At 44.8% G+C, this 24,161-nt stretch overlaps 1 protein-coding gene across 2 annotated transcripts in view; it reads right to left on the reverse strand.

The window, feature by feature from the left end:
* Positions 1-16,544, reverse strand: part of LOC118368349 (cysteine-rich motor neuron 1 protein-like) — a 56,190-nt gene extending 39,646 nt beyond the window's left edge. Inside the window, exons 1-3 of one of the 2 annotated variants that reach the window (XM_035752378.2) lie at positions 15,810-16,544; positions 5,186-5,347; positions 4,790-4,963 (exon numbers count right to left, since the gene is read on the reverse strand). In XM_035752378.2, the coding sequence (XP_035608271.2) occupies positions 4,790-4,963; positions 5,186-5,347; positions 15,810-16,098 (625 nt within the window). In that variant the 5' untranslated portion in view covers positions 16,099-16,544. The remainder of the gene's footprint in view (positions 1-4,789; positions 4,964-5,185; positions 5,348-15,809) is intronic. The other variant, XM_035752377.2, reaches the window with a different exon arrangement.
* Between the last annotated feature and the right edge of the window lie 7,617 nt (positions 16,545-24,161).

Below are 24,161 nucleotides of genomic sequence, written 5' to 3' on the forward strand. Positions count from 1 at the left end.
TAAATGCATTTCTATAGCTTCCAAAATACCAACACGGAGGAACGGTGGCTTCAAAACAGTGTATCTGTCACACCCTGACCATAGTTTGCTTTGTATGTTTCTATGTTTTGTTTGGTCAGGGTGTGATCTGAGTGGGCATTCTATGTTGTATGTCTAGTTTGTCTGTTTCTGTGTTTGGCCTGATATGGTTCTCAATCAGAGGCAGGTGTTATTGGTTGTCTCTGATTGGGAACCATATTTAGGTAGCCTGTTTTGTCATTGTGGGTGATTGTCTATGTTAGTTGCTTGTGGCAGCACAGTTAGTATATAGTGTCGCGGTTGTTGTTCATTTATTGTTTTGTTCAGTTTACTTTGTGTTTTCGTCATCGATTAAAATGATGCATTCACACACACCACGCTGCGCTTTGGTCTGCTTCTTACGACGACAGTGTCAGTCAAAGTCTGGACACGCCTGCTCAGTCAAGGGTTTTTCTACATTGTAGAATAATAGTGAAGACATCAAAACTATGAAATAACACATGTGGAATCATGTAGTAACCAAAAAAGTGTTAAACAAATATCAAAATATAAATATATTTTAGATTCTTCAAAGTAGCCACCCTTTAGCCTTGTTGACAGCTTTGCACACTCTTGACATTCTCTCAATCAGGTTCATGAGGTAGTCACCTGGAATACATTTCAATTAACAGGTGTGCCTTTGTGGAATTTGTGGAATTTCTTTCCTTCTTAATGTGTTTAAGCTAATCAGTTGTGTTGTGACAAGGTAAGGTTGGTATTAGGAAAATAAACCTATTTTGTAAAAGACCAAGTCCATATTATGGCAAGACCAGCTCAAATAAGCAAAGAGAAATGACAGTCCATCATTACTTTAAAACATAAAGGTCAGTCAATATGGAACATTTCAAGCACTTTGAAAGTTTATTCAAGTGCAGTTGCAAAAACCCTCAAGGTCTATGATGAAACTAGCTCTCATGAGGAACCACAAGAAAGGATGACCCAGAGTTACCTCTGCTGCAGAGTTACCAGCCTCAGATTGCAGCCCAAATAAATTCTTCACAGAGTTCAAGTAACAGACATCTCAACATCAACTGTTCAGAGGAGGCTGCGTGAATCAGGCCTTCATGGTCAAATTGCTGCAAGTGTGATGATGTGCTTTGTTGCGGACACTGTCAGTGATTAATTTAGAATTCAAGGCACACTTAACCAGCATTGCTATCACAGCATTCTGTAGCGATACGCCATCCCATCTAGTTTGCTCTTAGTGGGACTATCATTTGTTTTTCAACAAGACAATGACCCAACACACCTCCAGGCTGTATAAGGGGTATTTGACCAAGAATGAGAGTGATGGAGTGCTGCATCAGATGACCTGGCCTCCACAATCAACTAACCTCAACCAAATTGAGATGGTTTGGGATGAGTTGGACTGTAGAGTGAAGGAAAAGCAGCCAACAAGTGGTCAGCATATGTGGGAACTCCTTCAAGACTGTTGGAAAATTATACCAGCTGAAGCTGGTTGAGAGAATGCCAAGAGTGTGCAAAGCTGTCACCCATATTAACCTTCTGAGGTTAACCATGGTTGGGTGTTTAAAGTTGAAAGTACATTGATGTAACGTGATATACAGTAGTTGTGCAAACCAACCCAACGGATTACATCCACCTTCTGTTTTCCCAGATCTGCTCTCTGTAGGTCACTACAATATTATGTCATATGAGCAACATGAATCAAATCAAAGTATTAGTAGCTGCAGAACAAGTCCCTCTTCTGACGGCCACATCGGGAAACTCCTTGTGCACAGCAACTTAAAGCTTAATCATTAATCAAAGTCATAAAAGCACACACCGGGCCAGAGAACTAAGCAGAGACCCCAGGCCATTTTCTGCACTTGACACAAATAACTTGTTAAGATGGCTTCCCTGACTACCCCTAGCCAGCTCTCTAGCTGGCTCCCTGGCCTGGCCTCCTTCTCTTCCACTAATCTGATCAATCTTCAGAGATTCTGTCTAATACTTCCTCCTTAGCAACACAAGGTGCCTGTGTCAATGTCACCTCACAGCAGCCATCATGACATTGACCGCCGTTTGAAGTCCAACAACGTGCGTCAGCATGCGTAAAGTACATATATAGAGAACCTTTAAAAGTACTAAGAAGTGGCTGTTGGTGATCAAGCGCTGCAGACAGTGAAGTAGCAAATTACGTTTGTGCCCCAAGTCTTCAAACAAACAGTAAACAGGAACACCAGTCAGGACGGTTGGCTCGCCTCAGAAGGCTACTCAATAATCTGAACATGAAGAGCCAGTCCCAAACCACTACCATGTGTAAATGTACAGACAGAGGATGCTATGTTCAAATACAGGGCTGAAAAAGTACTTAAAGCACTGGCAATAATTTTGCTTTCATCTTCAATTGCGTGTGAAGAGGGGTCGGAATCACTGTAAATCTCATGCAGCAAAACCAGAGCTTATATTATATTTAGACATCACACGCTAACAGACACATTCATACCGAGTGTAACAGAATAACTTTACGTCCGTCCCCTCGCCCATACCCGGGCGCGAACCAGGAACCCTCTGCACACATCGACAACAGTCACCCTCGAAGCATCGTTACCCATCGCTCCACAAAAGCTGCGGCCCTTGCAGAGCAAGGGGAACTACTACTTCAAGGTCTCAGAGCAAGTGACGTAACCGATTGAAACGCTATTTAGCGCGCACCGCTAACTAAGCTAGCCGTTTCACATCCGTTACACTCACCCCCCTTTTGACCTTCCTCCTTTTTCCGCAGCAACCAGTAATCCGGGTCAACAGCATCAATGTAACAGAATAACTTTAGACCGTCCCCTCGCCCATACCGGGCGCGAACCAGGGACCTTCTGCACACATCAACAACAGTCACCCACGAAGCATCGTTACCCATCGCTCCACAAAAGCCGCGGCCCTTGCAGAGCAAGGGGAACTACTACTTCAAGGTCTCAGAGCAAGTGACGTAACCGATTGAAACGCTATTTAGCGCGCACCGCTAACTAAGCTAGCCGTTTCACATCCGTTACACGAGCTAAAGCATTAGTTGGTGAGATGGGTAGGCCCACGACCCCTCTAAAGTCCCTGCCACTATGCAGACAGACAGCAAGACATCCACCAAGCCAGTCAGACAAAACAAGTTAATTATGACTGCCTTGAACACACACACACACACACAAATAAACCCGTTACTTAATGAGCGGCTGTTGGAAGGGTGTGTGAGGAGTGGTGAAAACCCATAGGCTGCTAAAAATGTTGTTTACTGTTTTCAGTGTTGTCATTTCACGCTGTCGTCCTCTCTTGGCCGTCCTTGAGGACGGGAAGTTGCGAAATGCAGCAGTCGACTGGTGTATATTTTTCATAGTGACACAGGAGAAGCTAATGACACTCTCTCTCAACAGTACAATGTGAGCACAGTTTCCCACATGTCTAGAGGGATTTACTGAACAAATGTGACTTAGGAGAAATATCCAAATACACAGCCAAGGGACTGTAAATGCTCTGTAACAACCCCAACATTTCTTTATAGATCTAATAACCTCAGATAGGCCTCTATGGCACGTCGCCAGCTATAGTACTACAGCTACACTGGCTGCTCTACCCCATACATCATTATATTATCAGGAATTATACCGATTTGCAACAACATATTTTTGCCATTTCCCAACTGAATTATCCAATAAAAAAAAGAATGAAAGTACAAACATAATCTGATGTGGCAAATCTAAAACACACTTTTTAGTTCTGGATCTAGTCAAATCAAATCAAATTGTATTAGTCACATGTGATGAATTACAACAGTTGTAGACTTTACAGTGAAATGTTTGCTTACGAGCCCTTCCCAACGATGCAGAGTTAAAAAACTATAATAAAAATATGAATTAAAAACATGCAATTGGGCCTCCTAAGCTGAACAAATGTGCTCAGTATACTGACGTGAGTCCGGGCTTCTGGCACAATGTGGCTGTATAGTATTATGAAGCAACTAATGATAACTAACACAGCGAGACAGAGAGAGTCTCTGAGTTCACTCACTGGCACTTTTTCAATGAGACCAATGTTCTTCATACGTACAGAGAGAGCTGCCATATTGGCTTTATGCATCTCTCTCCCAGTTCTGTCAAAGGGGCGAAATAGAACCCACCTTAATAACAATTCTCACTTAGAAGTGCCAGTCAGAGAGTCAGCTACATGAATACTTACACTTGGCCTCTCTATGAACCACATTTAAACAACCAACCCATAATAGTCACTCTGGTACCTGAGCTCTGTGGAGTTCCATCTTCCGCTCACTCGGGGCTTTAACCCTGGACAGGGACAGCATTCAGCCTACACACTATACTATTACACTTTACTGCCTGAACACTGTGTACGCAGATTTATAACACTTCATATTTACACCGTGCATTCTCCTCATATTATAACTTCTCCCTGCCTTTCTGTCTGGACTACGAAATAGACTGACTGGTTGTCTACTACACCTCGTTGTGCTGACTCGCTGTACTGTATGAGTCAGGTAGCACATGACTCTACGTAAATATTAGGGTACATGCCTATCACTATTACCCCATATGCTTAATAAGCTGAGATCAACTCAAATAGAGATGGTGTAAAAGACAGCATACAAGGATTTTATAGGATAAAAAAGGTCAGATCGGTTTATGAATCTGCATCTACATTTTGTTCACTGTATCAGCCCACTTTCTGCAATATGACTTGAGCAGTTGTTGGTTAGTTTTGGGTTAGTTTTAGGTTAGTTTAAGGTTACCTGCGGCCTCCTGGCACTGGCTGCGGTTGATGTAGGTGAAGTGGTGGTGGCAGCTCTGGGACTCACATACACAGCCCTGTCCTGTCAGGTTGCACCCAGAAAACATGCAGGCTGGGTTGGAGGGGCCCACAAACTTCTCCCTCTGCCTGTCCCGGTGCTCATGTCTACGGCTCTCTAAAAGAAAGAGAAGAGGGGACAGGAAATAGTCAGTCATCATGAGTCACTGACATTAGCACCACACAGATCCACGCTGGGGCACCCTCATGCAAAGCCTGAGCTTGTGTGTCATCACGAAGATATGTTCCTAGCTTTAGTCACCAGCGTTCAACATCTGATACGGATTAGCAACGTTCAAAGGATTGCATTCTTTGCTCCTGCTAGTTGTGGGAGACTCACCTGTCTTGCCAGCCCTCATGCAGGATTCCATGTCAGGGTAGGCGAAGGAGCTCAGGCAGGATTGACGAGCGTCACACACACACATGGCCCCCGCTCTGTCACAGCCCGTCTGCAGGGGGCAGCGCTCATCCTCCAACCCAGCTTCCGGGCTGTCAGGCAGAACTGTGGAGAAGAGGAGACGTGATATTAGAGGAGAGGAGAGAACAAGAAGAGAAGCATCATCAGAGCGATCCAGCACAGTGTAGTGGGGCCTGGGCTGAATCAGAGCAATCCAGCGCATCATAGTGGGGCCTGGGCTGCATCAGAGCAACCCAGCGCATCATAGTGGGGCCTGGGCTGAATCAGAGCAACCCAGCGCATCATAGTGGGGCCTGGGCTGAATCAGAGCAATCCAGCACAGTGTAGTGGGGCCTGGGCTGAATCAGAGCAATCCAGCGCATCATAGTGGGGCCTGGGCTGCATCAGAGCAATCCAGCGCATCATAGTGGGGCCTGGGCTGAATCAGAGCAACCCAGCGCATCATAGTGGGGCCTGGGCTGAATCAGAGCAATCCAGCACAGTGTAGTGGGGCCTGGGCTGAATCAGAGCAATCCAGCGCATCATAGTGGGGCCTGGGCTGCATCAGAGCAACCCAGCGCATCATAGTGGGGCCTGGGCTGCATCAGAGCAACCCAGCGCATCATAGTGGGGCCTGGGCTGAATCAGAGCAACCCAGCGCATCATAGTGGGGCCTGGGCTGCATCAGAGCAACCCAGCGCATCATAGTGGGGCCTGGGCTGCATCAGAGCAACCCAGCGCATCATAGTGGGGCCTGGGCTGCATCAGAGCAACCCAGCGCATCATAGTGGGGCCTGGGCTGCATCAGAGCAACCCAGCGCATCATAGTGGGGCCTGGGCTGAATCAGAGCAACCCAGCGCATCATAGTGGGGCCTGGGCTGAATCAGAGCAACCCAGCGCATCATAGTGGGGCCTGGGCTGAATCAGAGCAATCCAGCGCATCATAGTGGGGCCTGGGCTGAATCAGAGCAACCCAGCGCATCATAGTGGGGCCTGGGCTGAATCAGAGCAACCCAGCGCATCATAGTGGGGCCTGGGCTGCATCAGAGCAACCCAGCGCATCATAGTGGGGCCTGGGCTGCATCAGAGCAACCCAGCGCATCATAGTGGGGCCTGGGCTGCATCAGAGCAACCCAGCGCATCATAGTGGGGCCTGGGCTGCATCAGAGCAACCCAGCGCATCATAGTGGGGCCTGGGCTGCATCAGAGCAACCCAGCGCATCATAGTGGGGCCTGGGCTGAATCAGAGCAACCCAGCGCATCATAGTGGGGCCTGGGCTGAATCAGAGCAACCCAGCGCATCATAGTGGGGCCTGGGCTGAATCAGAGCAACCCAGCGCATCATAGTGGGGCCTGGGCTTAATCAGCCATCCCTCCCTGATCTGTTCCTGCCCTGCATATCGTGCCATAACACCACTGTTGAGCTGATGTGTTTGCTTTTGTTCCACAGCGAAGGGCCCTCCCAGGGTTCCCCTCTGCCGGCTGTCCTGATTCCTCCTCTGCTCTCTGTGTGCCACCACCTACACCATGGCCCATGCCAAACTGTGTGATTAGTGTTTAATTTGAAGGTTAAAAAAGTGCCTGTCCCTCATTTTAAGGTGAACCCTGTTATGCGAACAGAACTCTTATTTTAATACGGTGAGACTATTATTATTCATTATTATTTACTCCATAAGAAACATTGAACATCTGATAGTCAAATCATCGTGTAAAAGCAGGTGAGCTGGTTCTATTCTTTTTGGCCATTTTCTGGTGCTTTGTTACCCATAGATAGACAGGCTAGAAATGTAAAAAAAATATATATATAAAAGAATGCCCCTCCCTGTTGCACACAACAAGCTTCCATTCCCCCTGTCACAAGGGGATTTATGGCTGATCTAAGATGAAATCGCCAACCCTGTTACGGTCAACCCTGTTACGGTCAACCCTGTTACGGTCAACCATGTATTACGGTCAACCCTGTTACTTTATTTGGCAGTTAATAGTCACTGACAGCATTATTTTATTTATTTAACCTCTTGAGATGGGAAGACATGTTTTTATTAAGGCGAACATGTGCTCATTATGACAGAATGTTACAATTATGTGAAATGAATTTAAATGAATAATTCACTAACCAAAAGGGACTGATTTCGTGGAATGACCCAGCTCCTCCAGGCTGAGCTCTACACAAACACATCTAATGACAATGGTGGGTGGAGGGGAGACAGAGCACTCTCACCATGTGGCTTAATTACCACCAAACCCCTGGGATCAGAAGACCCACCACGTCAGCTGCCGGGCGAGCCCCCCTTTCTGCTCCTCAGGGACCCCCACGGGGGGGCTCTGTTCATGCCTGATGCAGTGCTGCCTGCCACAGAGTAAACAGGCTCAAACAGAACACGCCACAGCACAGTGCTCTGCTCCTCTCCCTCCAACGGCTTAGCCCCTGGGCCTCAATCAACAACGTAAAGACTTGATGACTGCTTATCAAAATATGCTGGCTTCTCTCACAGACACATTTAGAACTGTTGTAGAAAATGAGTGCCTGAGCGGTGCCATGGGTATACTTTTCATTGAGCTGCGATGGGTATACTTTCATTATTTTCTTTCAGAAAGGGAGGCCTTGCTTTCATACTCTTCCCTGGGCCAGGAGACAATGCAGTGATGATTCATTAAATATGATAGTGTATGAATGAAACGTCTTGGCTGGCTTTGAAGAAAATACTTAAGAAAATTGACGTTGTTAATTTATTAATAAGAAACAGAGAATTGTGTTATTAGATGTTGTGGGAAAACAGGGATGAACTTCTATTCCTTTCTGAAGTGGTCCTTGAAGTAGAGCTCGCTGTCTGTAGCCTATAGTAGTCACCCAGACTAACCCTCGTCTCTCTCTGAGGTGTTAATTCTGCAGCTCAAAGTGTGAATATGGCCAAACAGAATATTTATCAGAGACTCTAAAAGTGATTATTTCCAGAGTTAAATATTGGGTGGCAGACAGTCATGGTCCCTATGAGCTAAAACAGCCGAGACATTAGGGAGAGTAGAGGGGGGAGGAAGAGGTACCCACTACCCATATTAACTTTGGCTTGGCCTTGAAATGTCATCTCATAGAAAACTCCTCTGTCTATCAGGCAGCCTGGGTAGACCAGCCAGCTGGTAGAGAGAAAGGACAAGCAGGCTTTTCAAACAGACCTCTACTGCCTCGCCAAAACTCTTCCTCGTTTCCTGTCACTTTTAAATGATCCGCACCTCCAACTTTTTTCTATCTCTGGGATTTTCTGTGCCTAGGAGAGTATTTGTACGCGACAGTCATTGACACTGGGTGTCTGAGTCTGTGGGATGCTTCAGGAGTAGGAGACAGGAGGTAGACAAAGCATAATGAGAGGATGGGGGGGGGTGAACCTTTAATTACTGTAGCTAATGATTAGGTTGACCCCCTGGCTGTGATATGACCCCACTCAGCTGGCCTGGCCCGGTCCTGCTCTGACTCTGGCCAGGGCTTGGATCACAGTTGGGTCTCTGGGGGGGTATTCTCAGCCATGGAGACTGCTTGTCTTGGCATCTGGAGCTGAGGTGGGAAGGTTGACCTCTGAGACCCTGTGGCTGATAGCGGGCCAAAAAGGAAGTATTTGAAATATTAGATCATATTAGAGGAAGAGGGAAGTGGACAGCATGTGAAGAAGTACTGGAAAAGACGCAGTGTCCAGTCTGTGCTCTTGAGGACAGACATTCTGTGAGGTGGTATGTAAGTTCTCTGGAGACGGTGGGAGCTTTGAAGAGAGAAGAGTGGGCACTAAACACTGTGAGACAGCTAAAACAAAAACACCCATGCCAAACATTGTTATCACTCAAGTGGTGCAATACCCTTTGGGGGTGAAATTAGTTATCTATGTGGCAACTTTCCCTAATCACAGCTGTCATAACAATAAACAACCACTTTATTGTTAAATGTGCAACCAGAGGGAAAAAAACTCTAGACCACCTTTACTCCACACACAGAGATGCATACAAAGCTCTCCCTAGCCCTCCCTCACCCTCCATTTGGCACATCTGACCATAACTCTATACTACTGATTCCTGCTTACAAGCAACAACTAAAGCAGGAAGTACCAGTGACTCGCTCAATAAGAAAGTTGTCAGATGACACGGATGTTAAGCTACAGGACTGCTTTGCTCGCACAGACTGGAATATGTTCGGGGATTCTTTCGACGGCATTGAGGAGTACACCACATCGTCCCCACAGTGAAGGTACGTACATACCCCAACCAGAAGCCATGAATTACAGGCAACATCCGCACTGAGCTAAAGGGCAGAGCTGCCGCTTTCAAGGAACGGGACTCTTACCCGGATCTCGCTATGCCCTCTGACGAACCATCAAACAGGCAAAGCGACAATACAGGACTAAGATTGAATCGTACTACACCGGCTCCGACGCTCGTTGGATGTGGCAGGGCTTGCAAACCATTACGGACTACAAAGGGAAGCACAGCCGCGAGCTGCTCAGTGACACAAGCCTACCAGACGAGCTAAATAACTTCTATGCTCGCTTCGCGGCAAGCAACACTGAAGCATGCATGAGAGCATCAGCTGTTCCGGACGACTGTGTGATCACGCTCTCCATAGCCGATGTGAGTAAGACCTTTAAGCAGGTCAACATACACAAGGCTACAGGGTCAGACGGATTACCAGGATGTGTACTCCGAGCATGCACTGACCAACTGGCAAGTGTCTTCACTGACATTTTCAACCTGTCCTTCACGAGTCTATAATACCAACATGTTTCAAGCAGACCACCATGGTCCCTGTGCCCAAGAACAGCAAGGTAACCTGCCTAAATGACTACCGACCCGTAGCACTCACGTCCGTAGGCATGAAGGGCTTTGAAAAGCGGGTCAAGCCTCACATCAACACCATTATCCCAGAAACCCTAGACACACTCCAATTTGCATACTGACCCCAACAGGACCACAGATGATGCAATCTCTATTGCACTCCACACTGCCCTTTCCCACCTGGACAAAAGGAACACCTATGTGAAAATGCTATTCATTGAGTACAGCTCAGCACCATCAAAGCTCATCGCTAAGCTAAGGACCCTGCGACTAAACATCTCCCTCTGCAACTGGATCCTGGACTTCCTGATTGGGCCGCCCCCTGGTGGTAAGGGTAGGTAACAACACATATGTCACGCTGATCCTCAACACGGGGGCCCCTCAGTGGTGCATCCTTAGTCCCCTCCTGTACTCCCTGTTCACCCATGACTGCATGGCAAAGCACGAATCTAACACCATCATTAAGTTTGCCGACGACACAACAGTGGTAGGCCTGATCACCAACAGCGATGAGACATCCTATAGGGAGGATTTCAGAGAACTGATCGATACCATCGGTCACCACATTCTTTTGGAGAGATTGCAAGCCCAAATTGGTCTACACGGACAAGTTCGGGCCTGGTTTAGATCTTATCTGTCAGAAAGATATCAGTTTGTCTCTGTGAATGGTTTGTCCTTTGACAAATCAACTGTAAATGTCGGTGTTCCTCAAGGTTCCGTTTTAGGACCACTATTGTTTTCACTACGTATATATTTTACCTCTTGAGGATGTCAGTTCAAAAACAGAATGTTAACTTTCACTGCTATGCAGATGACACACAGCTGTACATTTCAATGAAACTTGCCCCCACTGGAAGCCTGTGTTTCAAACATAAGGAAGTGGATGGCTGCAAACGTTCTACTTTTAAACTTGGACAAAACAGAGATGCTTGTTCTAGGTCCCAAGAAACCTTCAACATCTTCTGTTGAATCTGACAATTAATCTTGATGGTTGTACAGTCGTCTCAAATAAAACTGTGAAGGACCTTGTGTTACTCTGGACCCTGATCTCTCTTTTGACGAACATATCAAGACTGTTTCAAGGACAGCTTTTTTCCATCTACGTAACATTGCAAAAATCAGAAACTTTCTGTACAAAAATGATGCATGAAAATGAATCCATGCTTTTGTTACTTCTAGGTTAGACTACTGCAATGCTCTACTTTCCGGCTACCCGGATAAAGCACTAAATAAACTTCAGTTAGTGCTAAATGAGGCTGCTAGAATCCTGACGAGAACCAAAATATTTGATCATATTACTCCAGTGCTAGCCTCCTACACTGGCTTCCTGTTAAGGCAAGGGCTGATTTCAAGTTTTTACTGCTAACCTACAAAGCATTACAAGGGCTTGCTCCTACCTATCTTTCCGATTTGGTCCTGCCGTACATACCTACACGTACGCTACGGTCACAAGACGCAGGCCTCCTAATTGTCCCTAGAATTTCTAAGCAAACAGCTGAAGGCAGGGCTTTCTCCTATAGAGCTAAATTTTTATGTAATGGTCTGCCTACCCATGTGAGAGATGCAGACTCGGTCTCAACCTTTAAGTCTTTACTGAAGACTCATCTCTTCAGTGGGTCATATAATTGAGTGTAGTCTGGCCCAGGAGTGTGAAGGTGAACGGAAAGGCTCTGGAGCAACGAACCGCCCTTGCTGTCTCTGTCTGGCCGGTTCCCCTCTCTCCACTGGAATTCTCTGCCTCTAACCCTATTACAGGGGCTGAGTCACTGGCTTACTGGTGCTCTTCCATGCCGTTCCTAGGAGGGGTGCGTCACTTGAGTGGGTTTGATTCACTGACGTGATCTTTCTGTCTGGGTTGGCACTCCCCCTTGGGTTGTGCCGTGGCGGAGATCTTTGTGGGCTATACTCGGCCTTGTCTCAGGATGGTACGTTGGTGGTTGAAGATATCCCTCTAGTGGTGTGGGGGCTATGCTTTGGAAAAGTGGGTGGGGTTATATCCTGCCTGTTTGGCCCTGTCCGGGGGTATCATTGGATGGGGCCACAGTGTCTCCTGACCCCTCCTGTCTCAGCCTCCAGTACTTATGCTGCAGTAGTTTATGTGTCGGGGGGCTAGGGTCAGTTTGTTATATCTGGAGTACTTCTCCTGTCTTATCCGGTGTCCTGTGTGAATTTAAGTATGCTCTCTCTAATTAGCTCTTTCTCTCTCGGAGGAGGATCTGAGCCCTAGGACCATGCCTTAGGACTACCTGGCATGATGACTCCTTGCTGTCCCCTGTCCACCTGGCCGTGCTACTGCTCCAGTTTCAACTGTTCTGCCTGCAGCTATGGAACCCTGACCTGTCCACCGGACGTACTACCTGTCCCAGACCTGCTGTTTTCAACTCTCTAGAGACAGCAGGAGCGGTAGAGATACTCTTAATGATCTGTGATGAAGAGCCAACTGACATTTACTACTGAAGTGCTGACTTGCTGCACCCTCGACAACTACTGTGATTATTATTATTTGACCATGCTGGTCATTTATGAACATTTGAATATCTTGGCCATGTTCTGTTATAATCTCCACCCGGCACAGCCAGTTTTGGCCTTTAGTTTTTCCTAGCCATCGTTTTTCCTAGCCATTCCTAGCCATCGTGCTTCTGTACAGCACTTTGAGATATCAACTGATGTAAGAAGGGCTATATAAATACATTTGATTATTTGATTTAGTGCCAGGATAACAACCTCTCTCTCTCAATGTGATCAATACAAAGGAGATGATTGTGGACTATAGGAAAAGGAGGACCGAGCAAGCCCCCATTCTCATCGATGGGGCTGTAGTGGAGCAGGTTGAAAGCTTCAAGTTTCTTGGTGTCCACATAACCAACAAATTATCATGGTCCAAACACACCAAGACAGTCGGGAAGAGGGCACAACAATGCCTATTCCCCCTCAGGAGACTGAAAAGATTTGGCATAGGTCCCCAGATCCCCAAAACATTATACAGCTGCACCATTGAGACTGGTTGCATCACTGCCTGGTATGGCAACTGCTCGGCATCCGACCGCAACGGACTACAGAGGGTTGTGCGTGCGGCCCAGTACATCACTGGGGCCAAGCTTCGTGCCATCCAGGACCTCTATACCAGGCGGTGTCAGAGGAAGGCCCTAAAAATTGCCAAAGACTCCAGCCACCCTAGTCATAGACTGTTCTCTCTGCTACCGCACGGCAAGCGGTACCGGAGTGCCAAGGCTAGGTCCAAAAGGCTTCTTAACAGCTTCTACCTCCAAGCCATAAGTCTCCTAAACAGCTAATCAAATGGCTACCCAGACAATTTGCATTATCCCCCCATCCCAGCCCCATTTTTACGCTGCTGCTACTGTCTGTATATTATCCTTGCATAGTCACTTTAACTCTACCTATATGTACATTATGACCTCAATTACCTCGACTAACCGGTGCCCCACACATTGACTCTGTACAGTCACGTCCTCTATATAGCCTCGCTACTGTAATTTTATTGTTGCTCCTTAATTATTAGATATTTTTATATTTTTCTTGTTCATTATTATTTATTTTTTTACTTCAGTTTATTTCAGTAATGACTTTCTTAAAACTGCAAAACTGAAAGAATATTTCACTGTAAGGTCTCAACCTGTTGTATTCGGTGCATGTGACAAATACAATTGGATTTGGTTTGATTTTAAGGTGAGAAATGTCCTTTAAAATGACTGCACTTAATATACAGTATGCAAATCCAGTCCAAAAGTCGTTATAAGCTTACACTTACTGGATATTTTGCATTCTGTTCAATATCAATTGTACCAAATATTTTCTCATTGACTGTACACGTTTGTCTACTACAAACATCACATGAATACTTGGTCTACTTCCTTCGAACTCTATCACTCTTCCATATTGACCACCCAGAACAAGGAGCAGAGAGAGAAGCAGGGATCAGAGAGCGGAAACATTTACCCCCTACTCCTGATTGCGACCTCACTTTAATACCCTACCCCTGGCATGGGAGGGAAATACAGGATCAACCCGGGCCCTGTGAGGTGTTTATTTACACGCACCCAGCCAACTCTGCTGGGGGGCCACGTGCATGTGCTGGGGCCCACCGCTAAGGTACCAGAGGCACGACTCAATCATGGAAGCCATTCACTTGGACCCATTCAAAGTTGTTAATTTGACAGAGGAAGTAACTGGGGGTATGAAAGGAGATTAAGGCCTCTGAGCACAACCTTAAATAAAGCCCAATCAGGGACACTGTCTCCTGGGACACCCTGGGGTCGAAGACCCCCGGACCCCCAGACCCCACAGCGTGATGATGGAGGGCAGGGTCATGTAGATCTGGCCCCAACGTGGGACTGCTTTCTCTCACCTCTGGTCATGTCAGTCCCATGCAATCCCTTTATTTCAGTCTGGATAGAGACCAGGTGAGGGACTGACTGGCAGGGGGTTTGAAGTGATGCTGACCATGCCCCATGCCCACTTCTCTCAGGGGGAAACTCCTGTTCTCCCTCACCAACTGTGTGAAGAGCTAATCTTGGCTAGAACACATGCACGCACGCACACACGCATGCACGCACGCACTCACACACACACACACACACACACACACACACACACACACACACACACACACACACACACACACACACACACACACACACACACACACACACACACACACACACACACACACACACACACACACACACACACACACACACCACAATGGTGATGGATGGGTAGCCTAGAGGCCCTATAAGAGATTTAGAGAGCCAGCCTCTGGAGTATAGTCTTCCTGGGAGCCAGGGATATCATGTGCACAACAGCTTTATAGGCTGTTAGTATACAACTGGTATAGGACATGGGTCTGATAGGAGGGAAGGCAGGGACATTACAGTGTGATTCATGGTAAGGTCATTCAGATAAATCTGCCAATGACCTTTGCAATTTTGCCTTGACCCCAAGGGAGCCCTCAGAGCCACATCACAGGCCTACTGATTGTGCAGCCACATCACAGCAAAACACTTTCTACAAGGACAGCCAATCTGTTTCAGGATCAAATTAATACAGAGTACTTGAAGTGTACATGCACAGTTACAGTCAACACATTTCCCATTGTTAAGCCACCCATGCTTTTTAAATATTAATTTCTGTTTAATCTCAATTCAATGCCTTTTTTTTTATAGATGTCAGGTTGGGCTCTGGCAGTAAAGTCTGCACTCTAGTAAGACTGACGTGGAGGCATGCTGCCAAAGCTGTTGCCAAACCTATTGTCATGCCTGCAAGCGAAGAGAGCTGGTGTTTAAATGGGGAAAGTGAACAGTCTATCTAACATGAGACGTCCTCTGTTGGCAGTCAAGAGCTACTAAAACCTTGAAATCTGGTCCAACCAACCCACTGAGAAGAGAGACAATGTCAACACAGCACAGTCAATGGAATCATGAACTGGCTGGCACACTGTAGTGTAGCCAAGCCAAATGACAATGATCACTTACTACGGAGATTAAACTTTTATGCCCCGAGCTGAGAGTGATCTTGATGAACAATCGTGTTGTTGGAACCTCAAAGCCAAACCTCCTATTCTTCCATCAATCAATAAGAAATGATTTCCTAGTAGCCTTACTATAAAATTAAGATATTTTTGCCACTCTAGGTTATGCTCACATTTCAGAATGGGAAACAATACTAACATTTAATTGGGACTACATTATTCATAAAGTGATACAAGTCTTATTTTAGACATAAGCTACCCACCTTTACAAACTCCTATATCAGGGAGCGTTACAGCTCCGGTTTGGCTGACAGCCGCGCAGGTTAGTCCTAAAGCGCAGTAGCCCAGTTCCCAGTCCTTGCCGCCGCACGGCTCCCACTCCAGCCGGCTACACTGGTCGCAGCATCCGCACGGGTCCTTGGCTAGAGTCCGGCCACTCTCGCAGGCTTTCAGCGGACACGTCCGGATATCACAGGGCTTACATTCATGAGCCATCAACACACGCACCAGAATTGAGAAATGCAAGAATGTGACCAAACACTTACTGAACATATTTCAAAGCTGATGATGAGTCCAACAAGTTTGGTATGTTAAAAATGTAAGCAGACTATTTTCTTCTGTCAAGTGATTCGCCACATGAAATCCGCGAGGTCCGTTGTTCCAAAATGTAAAACTTGCGGTTGAAAAATGAATATAAAAAGTTGTTGGTGCCTTTCGCTATCAGTACCTTCACTACAACAGACTAGGCAGCATATAGCCTTCTACAATAGCCTACCGTGGAAAAGTGAACGGATGCTCCTGGTCAGGTCTCTCCGGCAGGAGAGATGCCAGTAGGTATGTGTACTTTCAGTGTCGTTTCAATTAAAATAATATTATGCTACTCTCACGCCGCGTCCTACGACATCCACTGTGCGCGTATGTCTGTCTTCTGCGTTTGGAGAGGAGTGAGGATGCCCTAACACCAAAACACTGGGATGCAATCTGAGACCCAAATTGACATTTCAGGCACATAGAAATTAGCAGCACCCCTTCCTCTTGACTGACATGGACGCCACCCAGTCACAAGTAGCGAACGGAGGGAGGATTTGAATTTAGATATCCCCTAATCGTTAGGCTGGTCCTCTCGTTTTGTTACGCAAATAGGTATGCATTCTCAATATAACCTTGACAGTCCCGTTGAACATAATGTTCTTTCCACTTTTACTTTTCTTTTATACTTTTTAACTTAATGGCAAATGCATAGTTACATTTTTTTAAATCACATTTTCATTTAATACATGCTGTTTTCTATTTTAATATACTGTATTTTCAATTCAATTGAGGATTATGGTAAATGCTCATTGTAACGGATTTTGAAATAGATTATTACGCTTGTATGCAATTCAACAAATACATGTTTTTCAATCAGTAGGCTGCACACTAGGGCATCTCAAGAAGGATGTAGACCAGCATTCAGGTGTGATCTCAGTCACACACGAACACAACAACATTCTGGGCACATTGCTTAATTCGTGGAATAGAATTAACATCTGCACACTGGACATCATTCAATCCCAATAACTCCAGTTGATGGCCCATGTCAAAGTATAATTTTCCTATCCAATAGCCCTTGTCCACCTCAGAGAGCTGTTAAGCAAAGCTCAGCCACATCTTGAGTTCTCTCTGCCCATAGAAAGACAGTGCAGTGACCAGTGGAGACCTAAAGTAGTGGTGCCAATGACCAGTGGACACCTTGGTCAGGTCTATATGAGGTACGTCATATTGTGCCATTTACAATACCATTTGCAAAGTAGCCTACAGCATCGCCTGTTAGCTGTTTAGCTCGCCAGTATTAAGACATGTTGGCTATAGGCCCTAGTCATGTGTATTGTCTTGAGATGTTCAGCAAAACCTAGCTACTGTTAAAGATAACTCCTTAAGACTGGACATTGGGTGCTTTTTTGAAACATGGTGGGTCTCTTGAGAGTCCGCTGCTGTAGCTCAGAGCTCAGAGTGGGGTCCCTGATGGCCAATGGGGGCCCCGGCTTCATGTCATACAGTCAGGATACTGGACTCAATGATTCTCACACAGAGGACAGGCTGCTTTCATTTAGCTACAGTTGTTTTTATTCACATTGTTTATGTTATGACGACATATCAGATATTGGTCCAGAAAAGGTCTTGTAACACACAATATTTCTACATTTGTTTATGTTACTTGTCGGCAAAGCACCACAGTTTATTGAATCTTTTTGAGCTCACTATGACTCCTGGTGGTAATCTGTTTTGGGTCTATGTTTCCCTGCTTATGCTCATGAACAGAAAGCAGTGCTACTCACTAAAACTCAACAACTGTTAAGAAATAATCTACTGGGGTTCAGTACTGGATTTGGCAAAGGATAAATGAGTCCTTGTGCACAGATATGCTCTCTTTTCAATGAAATTTTCAATGGAATGGAACCTTTACTGTATAAAAATTATTCATATATACAGTTCTGGAAAAAATTAAGAGATCACTGCAAAAATGTCAAATTCTCTGATTTGACTATTTATAGGTATGTGTTTGGGTAAAACAAACATTTTTGTTTAATTCTATGAAGTGCTGACAACATTTCTCCCAAATTCCAAATAAAAATATTGTCATTTAGAGTATTTATTTGCAGAAAATGACAACTGGTCAAAATAACAAATAATAATAATAATAATAATAATAATAACATATGCCATTTAGCTGACGCTTTTATCCAAAGCGACTTACAGTCATGTGTGCATACATTCTACGTATGGGTGGTCCCGGGAATCGAACCCACTACCCTGGCGTTACAAGCGCCATGCTCTACCAACTGAGCCACAGAAGGACCAAGAACAAAAAGATGCAGTGTTGTCAGACCTCGAATAATGCAAAGAAAATAAGTTCATATTCATTTTTAAACAACACAATACTAATGTTTTAACTTAGGAACAGTTCAGAAATCCATATTTTCAATCACAGCTTTCATGCGTCTTGGCATGCTCTCCACCAGTCTTTCACATTGATGTTGGGTGACTTTATGCCACTCCTGGCGCAAACATTCAAGCAGCTTGGCTTTGTTTAATGGCTTGTGACCATCCATCTTCCTCTTGATATCATTCCAGAGGTTTTCAATGGGGTTCAGGTCTGGAGATTGGGCTGGCCATGACACGGTCTTGATCTGGTGGTCCTCCATCCACACCTTGATTGACCTGGCTGTGTGGCATGGAGCATTGGAAAAACCAATCCTCAGAGTTGGGGAACATTGTAAGAGCAGAAGGAAGCTATTTTTATTCCAGGACAACCTTGTACGTGGCTTGATTCATGCGTCCTTCACAAAGACAAAACGGCCCAATTCCAGTCTTGCTGAAGGACCCCCAGATCACCACTGATCCTCCACCAAATTTCACAGTGGGTGCAAGACACGGTGGCTTGTAGGCCTCACCAGGTCTCGCAACCACTGTCAAATTTGTCATCAAGCATTATCCCACCATCATTAATCAGCTAGATTCAGACATTGTGTGGTGTGTGTATTAAGGCATGCTACCCAACCGAAACAGTGCAGAATTGTTTGCATGTATTATGATGACATTTTGTGACGTTTTTGTTTGTTTTGGACTTCGGTGAGGGTTTTTTCCGGCTGTTTGGGCACACAAAATTGTTTCTGGAGGTAAGCCAAAGTTCGAAGCCAAAGTCTACGCCCCTTTGTCCGTGATTGCTCAACAGTAAAGCTTCTTCGATAAAGTCTGTGTTGTCATTCAACAAGAGACGACTCGTTTTCATGCACATTTTTTCATTGAAAAATACTGCCCCAAACATCTCAAAAACGTTAAAATGAATGACAGATTTCTTGTATTATTTTAGGCTGCAGTCCCAAACACGTTATTTTGACTCCCTCTGCCCTCGCGCTAGCCACTTTCCTTTGGGGGAATCCCGTCGAAACCAGATGCAATTTGATTGCTATCTTAAGTGGAGGTCCAATTCACTAACGTTACCCCCTCGGTCTTCGATTTAGCTTAAGGGAGCGAGTGAAGAACTTTGATCACTTGTGAGGTGGCTGCGAAGTGTCACATGGCTGCGAAGTGTCAATTTTAATCAACATGGCTGCATTTTCGGTATGTCAGACAAAATTAGCTTGCTAAAAAAATATGTAAATTACCTTCATTTTAGCATTGTCAAATTGGCTTAGTTTTGTAGTGGGGACGCTATGTAGCTAGCTTTTGTAATTTTTTGGAAGGGGGTAATTCAGAAATGTATTGTAATAAATGACCAAACTATAAAACTAGCTAGCCAGCTATGGGTAATTGTAGTTAGCTAGCTACCTGACAGGAGCGCTAGCTACTTGTGTTAGCTTGCTAGGAACATTAATAGCTTTAGGTTGGTTGTTTTTAAGATCCATTTTAAGATTTCCACCAAGGACGCTGCCTCTCAGATCATCACTCTCCCTCGCTTGGTCAAGCGACATTTAAGGTAAACTCGGATGTGACAATGTAAAACGTCATTCAAGGGCCGAGGGTTGTCTTCTTCGAATTTGGACTGCGGCCTTAGATTCCTTCGGACTACTTTGATGAAGTGTATACTGACTACGATGTTTCAAAATGGACAAACAGTACTATTGTCGGCTTTTTTCTCGTTTTTCAGGCCTTTTAAAGGATTATGTGGCCACTCTGAAATGTCATTCCATGAGGGACTATGTAATAAAGGTCGTCTCGAATCCTGACATGGAGATCCAAACAGAATTGGATCCGTCAAATTCCTACCTGAGCCCGACAGGATCTGGTCATTTAAAAAAAAATCTATATACACAGAGTATACATAACATAGACTGACCAGGTGAATCCAGATGAAAGCTATGATCCCTTACTGATGTCACCTGTTAAATCCATTTCAATCAGTGTAGATGAAATGGAGGATTTTTAAGCCTTGAGGCATTTGAGATATGGATTGTGCATGTGTTCCATTCAGAGGGTGTGCCTTTGAATGGGGTATAGTAGTAGGTGCCAGGCACACTGGTTTGCGTACTGGTAGAAACTCCAAATACAGTTGTGTCAAGCTTGTTGCGTCATACCCAAGAAGACTTGAGGCTGTAATCACTGCCAAAGGTGCTTCAACAAAGTATTGAGTAAAGGGTTTGAATACTTATATAAACGTGATATTTCCATTTTTAAAAAACTGTTTTGGCTTTGTCATTACATGGTATTGTGTTTAGATTGATGAGGGGGAAAAATGATTTAATACACTTTAGAATAAGGTTGGAATGTAACAAAATGTGGAAAGGGTCAAGGGGTCTGAATACATTCCGATGGCACTGTATCTGACCATGTGGCACAACACTGTCACGTCTAAGACAGAAAACCTTTTGATGTCACACACAAGATGTCTGTTGACACAGACCAGGTCTCTCTTGGAAAAGAGATTTTATCTCAATGAGAAAAAAACCTGTATAAATAAAGGTAAAATAAAAAATAAAATGAGTCAGTTTGCTAACAGCAGCCTTAGTCCATCCAGAAGTTGTTGGCACTGTAACAGCAACATGTACACATCACAGTATGTATCCCCCCTGTGCACTACTGTATGTGGCACAGAGAGTCCTCATCCTCCCTCACAGCCCCACTCTGTTCTGTTATCCCACTCTGGAGTTAGCAGGCAGTGAAACCCACAGTTTAAAGCAGGGAGAATGACAGTGGGTCCATGAGATAATGAGCTAGTCTTAAAAACACTTGGGTTTTATGGGTGTGCGAAAATTATTTTAAATAAAATTAATTGCTTTCTTACTGTCTGGCAGTGAACTTTAACATGCATTTTCGGTCGTATCTAAAATAATTGATTTGTGGTCTACAGTTTAGTATTTTCAAAATGACATGCCTGTAGTTAGATGCAGAACATTACGAGGTTTTCAGAAATATATCCTTTTTTCAGGTCATTATCATCACGTGCCAGACTGAGAGCAGCGAAACAATTAATTAACTTTTTGTCTGTAACCTAATATTCTGTAGGCCTATTATTTTACTGTGCAGCATTAAAATCTAGCTTATTATATAGTTTTGATAAACTGTTTTGAAAAACCTAGATTTATACTAAAGGTAGGCTATAGCCTATTTTACCAGTAAGCTTCCTACTGAAGGATGGAGTCTACCATCTGCATTCCTATGTCATTTCCAACAGTTGGGATTTGTAGGTCTAGGTTTGAAGCCTATTTCCGCTATGACAACACTACTATAATTGGATGTGGAGCATTTAGAAGTTTTCAGAGATCTGTTCACTTTGTTTCTGTTGACCATATTTTTTAGATCGCAGGATTCTTATGTGGTGATTTTAGGACGCTAACTAGGCTACAGTCAGCGAGTCACTCAGCTTTATGCTGACAAATATCACACTTGACTCGAGTCATTCAACATAAGTTAACAAAATGTTAAATAGCAAAATAGCTTACGAAATAGGCCAAGTCTAAACAAACAAATGAAATAGCCTAAATAAACTAGAAAAGTTAATAAATAAAACAATTAAATGAAATAGCTCAGGTCTTGAAATTATGAGCAACCTTTTCCCCTACCGTATCTACATTGTGCATAAATTAGGCCCATATAGATGATTTGCCTGTTGTTTTTTCTACACGGTATGCTCTTTAATTCAGTTTCTTTTTCACATCAGCAAAGAAAAACTCAATGTTTCAGAAACTCACTTTATATGGTCTAGGCTATCACTCTTTTCCTCTGCGTCCTTCACCTCTCCCACAACAAGTAGCCTATTTTACCCCAGCGCAAAGTGGCTCGTTTTCATAAAGCATATATGCCGTTTTGTCACAAAATTATATTTTGACACATTTGGTTTGATGAGCAATCCATTAAGAGAATAACATGTAAAGGTGTGACATTGTGAAATTACTTTGTTTTGGTCGGTATTTCCCATATTCTTCACACAGATCTGAGGTCGGTATTTACTGATCGCATGCAAGTTTGTAATTAAGGCACATGAAGTTCACATGCTCCTGTTTTTTTTCTCAAACGGCCCTAAGGTGAAGTAGGAACTAGCGTCATCTGCCCCTGTTGGGCTGGCATGTCACATTTGTTTGTGTAGGTGTTAAACGTTAGGTGTGAGTGCAAGTGAGTTGAAAAGGTAAAAGGTTAGGCTGTGTTTGTGTCCTTGCAGTGGCAGATTGATGCTCTGTGTGTAGGCACAGCTGCTGTGGGCAGGACAGAGGCACAGACCCAGCTCCCTGTAGTGTCAACAACAGATGACAAAAGCCTTATGTGAACCATGAGGTAATATCCTGAGGAAGAGCATCTTGATCTTCTAGACAGCATTGGGGAGATGGGGAAAACAAGGCAAGGCAAGGGAGAAGGGGTAATAGTCCTTAGCTGGCTTATACTATATTTATAATACCTTCTATTATACATAGTGCCTTATGAAGCTTGCTATAAATATGAATAACAGTCAGACACACAGAGAGTGTTGCCTTAGAGGAGTGTAATGATAGAATGCCATACCAAATTATTTTACTATTATGGTAAACGCAATAACACCTCCTTCATGTGCAACATCTGCCGTGGGCAACAGGTTCCAACACAAACACTGCATCCAGGAAACCAGCCTCCAGCACGCATAATCAGCTCTCGCTAGACAACCCTGTTCTTGTTTCACCCTCCTTCCCTCCTCCCTCCACCCCTCCTTACATCTCCTCTCAAATGGACCGACTGCTGGTTGCTGGTCGCCCGGTGCTCTCCAACGACAGATCGGAGACAGAGGTTAGTTTCCATTCACTCGTAAAGATCCAGCCCCCCGAGAGGTACAATTACCTATTTGCTCGGGATCAGCATTTAACTAGGTCCAGCTGGCTACGCAAAGGCCACTCATCTTTCCCTATCGTCCAGCAGGGTTTGCTTTGGCAGGGTGGAAGAACACCAAAGCTCTCAGGGAACACAACTCTCTCTCTCTCTCTCTCTCTCTCTCTCTCTCTCTCTCTCTCTCTCTCTCTCTCTCTCTCTCTCTCTCTCTCTCTCTCTCGCTCTCTCTTTACATGCAGTGTGAGCTACTAATCAGATCTGGCTTTGCCTGGAACAACAGCATAGAGCCCACACCTCCTGGAAAGGGAATGGAAAGCTGTGGTATTTCAAGAGCAAATCATTAGGCATCATTTGTCTGTCAGAACCTCAGTGATTGGGAACAAGCCGAGTGTGACATACAGAGTTCAATGTCATCATACCCACTCTGATAATGCTGTTTGACCTCAGTCTGATACAAAGCCTGCTAGAAACCTTTGTTGTCTCTGACCTCAAGCAATTCATTTTGACTTTTGAAATTAAATGTTATCTTAGTACAAAGCTCTTGGTAATTTAGAGGTGATGCTTCAAAACTTGTGTGTTTGTTTGCGTGTAAATGTACTGTACATGTCTGAGTCCCAGGGCAGGGAGCAGAGAGCTGGTGGGTTACCCTACATTCTCAGTTCCTGAATGTGCTGGTGGACTGACTCATGGGCTAAGGAGCACCAGGGGCGCTGCTGCTGTTACTAGGTTCACCAATTACTTTGCAGACAGAGTTCAGTGTGTCAAATCGGAGGGCATGCTGTCCGGTCCTCTGGCAGTCTCTATGGGGGTGCCACAGGGTTCAATTCTCGGGCCGACTCTTT

The sequence above is a fragment of the Oncorhynchus keta genome, chromosome 35 (assembly GCF_023373465.1).
Source record: "Oncorhynchus keta strain PuntledgeMale-10-30-2019 chromosome 35, Oket_V2, whole genome shotgun sequence".
Taxonomy (NCBI): Eukaryota; Metazoa; Chordata; class Actinopteri; order Salmoniformes; family Salmonidae; genus Oncorhynchus; species Oncorhynchus keta.